Raw genomic sequence first — 7,500 nt, 5'->3', positions numbered from 1 at the left:
GCACCGATGATGTTACCTAGTAAGGTCATAAAACAACCAAGCTCAGAAAGCACCAAGGATCACACAGTCCTCCACCTCCTCCTCCTCCTTGAAGTCCACCCATCTTACAGCTGCTGAAGTTGAAAAGCACTGATCTAATGTGGGCAAACACTTTGGAAATTTATCTGTGCAACATTGCCCTGCCCGATATCTCTACTCTGGCCCTGCACTGAATATATTCTCCCCTCCAGCTTCTAGCTTAAAGTGGCCTTGTCCTGAACCATTCCAAGCAAATGGTTCTGCAGTCTATTGTTGAAAACCTCCAGCGATGGAGCAGCCACGATTTCTGGTGGCAAGCTGTTCCACTGGTTAATTGTTCTCACTGTCAGGAAACTCCTCCTTCATTCCAGGTTGCTTCTCTCCTCGGTTAGTTTCCATCCGCTGCTTTTTGTCCTGCCTTCAGGTGCTTTAAAGAATAGCTTGACCGCCTCCCCCCCCTCCTCTTCTTTGTGGCAGCCCCTCAAATACTGGAATACAGCTAGTCCTCGACTTACAACAGTTCATTTAGTGACCATTCAAAGTTACAACAGCAAAAAGTGACCATTATGACCATTTTTCACACTTAACAGTAACAGAGTTGGAAGGGACCTTGGAGGTCATCTAGTCCAACCCCTTGCTCACACAGGAGACATGTACCCGTTGTTAGCATCCCCACGATCGCCTGATTTACATTCAGATGTTTGACAACTGACTCCTATTTGTGACGGTTGCAGTGTCCTGGGGGGGGGGTTGTCATGTGATCCTCGTTTTGCGACCTTCCGACAAGCAAAGTCAACGGCAAAGCCCGATTTTCACTTAATGACCGTGTTCCTAATTTGATAATTGCCGGGGTTCACTTCAGAAACGTGGCAGGAAAAGCCGTAAAACAGGGCAAAACAAATGTCTCACTTAACAACAGAAATTCTGGGTTCCACTGTCATCGTAAGTCGAGGACTAGCTGTACTGCTATCATGTCACACCCCCCTTAGTCCTTCTTTTCTTTAAAGTAGACCTACCCAATTCCTCCAATCGTTCTTATCCTCCAGGCCCCTAATCATCTTCGTTGCTCTTTCTTGCATAAAGAGAGTCAACCAGGAGCAAATACATTTCGTAATAAATAAATAATAATAAATTTTATCCTGGTTTCCCCTCTGGACCGAATGTGCATCTTTTTTTCCATCGTTCTGCCACTGAGATCTCTGCAGCCATTTGGAGACCTTCCTTTAAAGTAGACCTACCCAATTCCTCCAATCGTTCTTATCCTCCAGTCCCCTAATCATCTTTGTTGCTCTTTCTTGCACAAAGAGAGCCAACCGGGAACAAATACATTTCGTAATAAATAAATAATAATAAATTTTATCCTGGTTTCCCCTCTGGACCGAATGTGCATCTTTTTTTCCATCGTTCTGCCGCTGAGATCTCTGCAGCCATTTGGAGACCTTCCTTTAAAGTTCAATTTTTTAAAAAAAATGTGTTTAATTGTATAAAATACAAAGAAAAATAGAAATTAGGAAATTAAGGCGGTGGAAAGAAGGTGAAGGATATAAGGAAAAAATAAGAGTAAAAAGGAACATTGACTTCTGACTCTTTTTAGCACCGTACAAGATAAAAACACTCCGGCTTCAACTTTCTTTTTGCTTTTACACATTATTAATGTGTAAAAGCCTCTGTGGCTCAACAGACTAAAGCAGTCTGTTATTAACACAGCTGCTTTGCAATTTCTGCAAGTTCAAGCCCCACCAGGCCCAAGGTTGACTCAGCCTTTCATCCTTTATTAGGTAGGTAAAATGAGGACCCAGATTGTTGGGGGGCAATAAGTTGACTTTGTATATAATATACAAATGGATGAAGACTATTGCTTAACATAGTGTAAGCCGCCCTGAGTTTTCGGAGAAGGGCGGGATATAAATTCAAATAAATAAAATAAAAATTAACATATAACTAGCCATTTCTATAACGACAAATCTTTCTGATCAGCAAAACCAAAGTCAAAAGTTTCATCGCAAGCGGGAAATCCAGAAGCGATATCATCCCAATATAATTGAAATATATTTTCCCCTTTGAATAAAATAAACCCATTTGACCATTCTCGCTTTTATCTTCCTTGCTTTGGAAATCGGAGGTTATTTCTATTTGCACCTAATTTGTGTGAACTGCCTTTCTCGTGGAAGGAAGATAACTGGGCCACGTAGCCCACCCACCCACCCTATGAGCAAGGTTGCAAAAGAAGGTGGAGAGAAAACAGGAAGGAAGAATAGAATAGATAGAATAGAATAGAATTTTTTATTGGCCAAGTGTGATTGGACACACAAGGAATTTGTCTTGGTGCATATGCTCTCAGTGTACATAAAAGAAAAGATACGTTCATCAAGGTACAACATTTACAACACAATTGATGATCAATATATCAATATAAATCATAAGGATTGCCAGCAACAAGTTATAGTCATACAGTCATAAGTGGAAAGAGATTGGTGATGGGAACTATGAAACGATTAATAGTAGTGCAGATTCAGTAAATAGTCTGACAGTGTTGAGGGAATTATTTGTTTAGCAGAGTGATGGCCTTCGGGAAAAAACTCTTCTTGTGTCTAGTTGTTCTGGTGTGCAGTGCTCTATAGCGTCGTTTTGAGGGTAGGAGTTGAAACAGTTTATGTCCAGGATGCAAGGGATCTGCAAATATTTTCACGGCCCTCTTCTTGATTCGTGCAGTATACAGGTCCTCAATGGAAGGCAGGTTGGTAGCAATTATTTTTTCTGCAGTTCTAATTATCCTCTGAAGTCTGTGTCTTTCTTGTTGGGTTGCAGAACCGAACTAGACAGTTATAGAGGTGCAAATGACAGACTCAATAATTCCTCTGTAGAACTGAATCAGCAGCTCCTTGGGCAGTTTGAGCTTCCTGTTCTAAATGCAGATAGACAGCTGAATCTAGTCCTGGTGGGTTTGTTCTCCGATGTTGGGCCATGCGTTTGTGAAGTGGCTGTTTCGTTTCCCCAATATACAGATCTACACATGGCTCAATGCATTGTGCTGCATATCCTGGTCAGCAGCCGGCAGCAAATGAAGAAATCATGTATCTCACCTTCTTCCCCCACTCACCCATCCCCCGCCATCCTCTCCTGGCCTTCCCATTTTTTAATCTTCTGAAGTTTTTTGGAGTTTGTATCCAATTTATTTCTCTTTTAAATTTATATAGTTTTTTTTTTTTTAATGATTGTAAGTCCCCCAGAGTTAGCATGCACAATCCTTTCTGGTTCAAGTCTACATAGCGGCCGGTGTATAGATAGTCGCCGACTTACAACGATTCGTTTAGTGACTGTTCAAAGTTGCAACAGCCCTGAAAAAACTGACTTAGGACCATTTTTCACAGTTACGACTGATCACACGATCAAAATTCAGACGCTTGGCAACATACTTATGACCGTTGCAGGGTGTCCCGAGCTCACGCGATCCCCTTCGCCGACCTTCCAACAAGCCAAGTCAGTGGGGAAGCCCGATTCACTTAACAACCGGGTTACCAACGTACCAGCTGCGGTGATTCACTTAACAACGGTGGTGTCAAGTGGGACAAAACTCACCTGACACGTGTCTCACTTAGCAACAGAAACGGTGGGCTCAATTGTGCTCGTAAGCCGAGTTATTTTAATGGCCAAACTGAAAAATCTGGATGTTGTAAGTCACCCAGCCGTTGAGCGTCGCTGTGCGGCTGCGCCAGCCCAGCCAACCTCTCTCTCCCCGCCTCCCCCATTCCATGGGGCTACTATAAGTAAGAAAAGGGGTTTCAAAATTACCCCACTTTTTCTCTGGGCCATCTCGGGCAGCCGTCGCTGAAAGCAAGCAAGCCAGCTTTTGTCTGTTGGCATCTTCTTTTTTTTTTTTTTTGCCGTAGCAGATATGGGGGGGGAGGGAGGGATGTCGTGCCAGCCTGGTGATGCCCCCCACCCAGCCCTTGTGCCCCCCCACCGTGCCCCGCAGCAAAGCCCCCCCTCCCCCCCATTGTCACGGTGGTCCCTTCCTGAGCCTAACTCGACTTGTCTCCGCTCTTGCAGGGGGCAGATGGCCTGTCGGAGCCCGAGGGCATCGCACTCAAGCGCGTGGCTGTGGTGGAAGACTTCTTCGACATCATCTACTCGATGCACGTGGAGAGCTCGGCCGAGCCGGGCAAGGCCCCCAAGCACGCCGGGCAGAAGAAGACCTACCGGGCGGTGAGACCTCCCTCCCTCCTTCCCCCAGGATGGGCTCTGCGCCCGGACCCTCCCTCCCTGCCTGCCTGTCTGCACCTGTCGCCTGCCTTCCTAGGGCAGAAGAGGAGGAGGAGGAGGAGGAAGGAGAGGCTGGCACACAGAGGAGGGGGTGGGTGGGTATGCAGGGGAGAGGGAGCCCACAGGGGAGGGGGAGGAGGAAGAATGAGGGAAAGGAAAAGAAGTGGAAGGGGAGGAGGAGGAGGAGGAAGAGCAGGAGAGGAGAAGGAAAAGGAGAGGAAGAAGAGGAGGAGGAGGAGAGGAAGAGGAGAAGGAGAGGAGGAGGAAGAGGAAGAGAGGAAGAAGACGAGAAGGAGAGAAGGAGGAAGAGGAGGAGAGGAAGAGGACAAGGAGAAGGAGAGGAGGAGGAAGAGGAGGAGAGGAGGAAGAAGAGGAGGAAGAGGAGAAAGAAGAGGAGGAGAGGAAGAAGACAAGGAGAAGGAGAGGAGGAGGAAGAGGAAGAGGAGGAGAGGAAGAGGAGGAAAGGAAGAGAGGAAGAGGACAAGGAGAAGGAGAGGAGGAAGAAGAGGAGGAGAGGAGGAAGAGGAGAAGGAGGGAAGGAGAAGGAATGGTGGAGAAGGAAAAGAAGTGGAAGAGGAGGAGGGGAGGGCCCCATCTGCAGATGTGCTGAGCCGAGGGAGGGAAGGTCTGCCCTGGACGGTCACATGGCTCTCTGTGTGTTTGTGTGTGCAGGGTGCATTTCCTCCTGCCATAAACAAAGGCAAGGCTGCATGCTGCACAACCTCCAGAGAGCTCCGCATGGCTCTTCAGCTGCTAAACTTGTGGGCATCCTCGGGCCGAACACAGGAAGCTGGGGTGAGCGGGGGGGGGGGAGAGTGAGGAGGAAAAGGTACCCTTCCTGTGCCCTCCAGCTTAGCTGCAAGCCGACATCTGGCCTGTGTGCCTGGGGAGGGCAATTCTGCACAGCGAGGAGCTGTCAAATCCGCCCTTTCTCTGCACCACCCCAAAACAGGGACCTTGGCCCCCTGGGTCCCCAATGCAGCGGGGCCTTTGATCTGATGTGAGGAGATCCTGGGGGGAGGGGGAGGGGTGCACTTGGATTTGAGGGGCAAAAAGGGAAGGAAGGCTGAGCTGAGGACTAACCCCCCCCCACCCACCCATCCGTCATGCTAGCTCGATAAATATTGCTCAGCTTAGCAACTTGAAGTTTGCTGGACTTCGACTCCCAGAACTCCCTTGGGCTTGGGTGGTTTCTTGCAAAGGGACGTTTCATGACCCAACTACGGAGCATCATCAGTGCTAGAAGGAAGTGGAGTTTGCAGGGAGGAGGAGGAGGAGGAGGAGGAGGAGGGACGACAACTGTGGGGTCCCTGATGCTCTCTGAGCTTAGTTATTTAAAAAGAGCTATGGTGGTACAGTGGTTAGAGCGTCGTAATGGAAGCTGACTCTGCCCACAGTCTGGAGTTCGATCCTGACCGGCTCAAGGTTGACTTAGCCTTCCATCCTTCCGAGGTTGGTTAAGTGAGGAATGAGATTCTTGAGGCCAAGATTCTGATATTTTAAATTGCTCAGAGAGTGCGGTAAAACACGATGGAGTGGTATATACAAGTCTAAGGGCTCTTGGTATTGTTTTCTTGCAGATGTTTCATTACCCAAGAAGGTAACATCCTCAGTGCTAGTAGGTGCAAATTCCATATTGTAGCCCTGAGGATGTTACCTAGGTGGGTAATGAAACCTCTGCAAGAAAACCACCCAACTCAAGAGAGCACCAAGGATCTCACCGTTCTCCTCCTTCCCCTCCCCTCTTCTTATTCTCTTCCATTCCTGAAACTCCACTCCCTTCTATCACTGATGATGGTACCTAGTTGGGTAATGAAACCTCTGCAAAGCTCAGAGAACACCAAGGGTCCCACTGTCCTCCTCCTCCTCCTCCTCCTCCTCCTCCCCCTCCCCCCCCTTCTTATTCTCCTCCACTCCGCAAACCCCTCTCCCTTCTAGCACTGATGATGCTCCCTAGTTGGGTCATGAAACGACTTCCAAAAGGCAACCAAGTTCAGAGACCACCCAGGAACTACAGTCCTCCTCCTTCTTCCCTCTTGCTCCTCCATGCCTTCTCCTCCTCCTCCATTCTGCAATCCCCTCTCCCTTCCAGCACTGATGATGTTTCCTAGCTGGGTCACGAAACATCTGCAAGAAAACCACCGAGCTCAGAGAGCACCAAGGACCCTACAGTCGTCCTTCTCCTTCTCCTCCTCCCTCCTCTCCTCCTCCTCCTCCTCTTCCCTCTCTTCCTCCTCCTCTTCTTCACCCACTCCCTTCTATCACGGATGGTACCTAGTTGGGTAATGAAACATCTATCAAGTTCAGAGAACACCAAAGGTCCCACTGTCCTCCTCCCTCCTTGTCCTCTTCCTCCTCCTCCTCCCCACTTCTTATTCTCCTGCAACTCCGCAAACCCCTCTCCCTTCTTGCACTGATGATGCTCCCTAGTTGGGTAATGAACCGTCTTCAAGAAACCAACCAAGCTCAGAGAGCACTGAGGACTCCATCTTTCTATTCTCTCCCGAGCAGCCGATCAGGTTTAAGATGAGGGAGATGAGGTCATTTATGGATTATTAGGTAGAGGATGAGAAATAAATTAGCCTTATGGGCAGCTGAAGTGAGAAGCGTGATGGGTTGAGTATTTGTCAGCTGGGAGTCCTTAATATAGAGAGAAAGGAGGGGGGGAAAATACTTCTTCAAATAAAATCAGACTTAGATTTGATGGGACGTTAACTCTTCCCGGGAAGATGGCAGAATGGTGGCCTGAAGAAGCTGGATTGCAAATGGAAAGATCTTGGCCTTTTTTTGGTGGATCGGAAGCTCAATCACTGTTTCACTTCCACTGGATTTTAGTTCCCAGAATTCCCCAGCCAGCACTAACCTTAACCTTAACCTTTAACCTTAGCAATAATATATTTTCACGGTCCTCTTCTTGATTCGTGCAGTATACAGGTCCTCAATGGAAGGCAGGTTGGTAGCAATTATTTTTTCTGCAGTTCTAATTATCCTCTGAAGTCTGTGTTTTTCTTGTTGGGTTGCAGAACCGAACCAGACAGTTATAGAGGTGCAAATGACAGACTCAATAATTCCTCTGTAGAGCTGTATCAGCAGCTCCTTGGGCAGTTTGAGCTTCCTGTTCTAAATGCAGATAGACAGCTGAATCTAGTCCTGGTGGGTTTGTTCTCCGATGTTGGGCCATGCGTTTGTGAAGTGGCTGTTTCGTTTCCCCAATATACA

The 7,500-nt window shown here is 47.7% G+C and overlaps 1 protein-coding gene across 1 annotated transcript in view; it reads left to right on the top strand.

The window, feature by feature from the left end:
• Nucleotides 1-7,500, top strand: part of NOL4L (nucleolar protein 4 like) — a 152,525-nt gene that overhangs the window by 46,701 nt on the left and 98,324 nt on the right. Inside the window, exon 2 of the mRNA XM_058178871.1 lies at nt 4,069-4,224. Within this exon, the coding sequence (XP_058034854.1) occupies nt 4,069-4,224 (156 nt within the window). The remainder of the gene's footprint in view (nt 1-4,068; nt 4,225-7,500) is intronic.

This window comes from Ahaetulla prasina, chromosome 3 (assembly GCF_028640845.1).
Source record: "Ahaetulla prasina isolate Xishuangbanna chromosome 3, ASM2864084v1, whole genome shotgun sequence".
Taxonomy (NCBI): Eukaryota; Metazoa; Chordata; class Lepidosauria; order Squamata; family Colubridae; genus Ahaetulla; species Ahaetulla prasina.
Note: the sequence above shows the minus strand (reverse complement) of the source record. Positions and strands in the feature narration are given on the sequence as shown.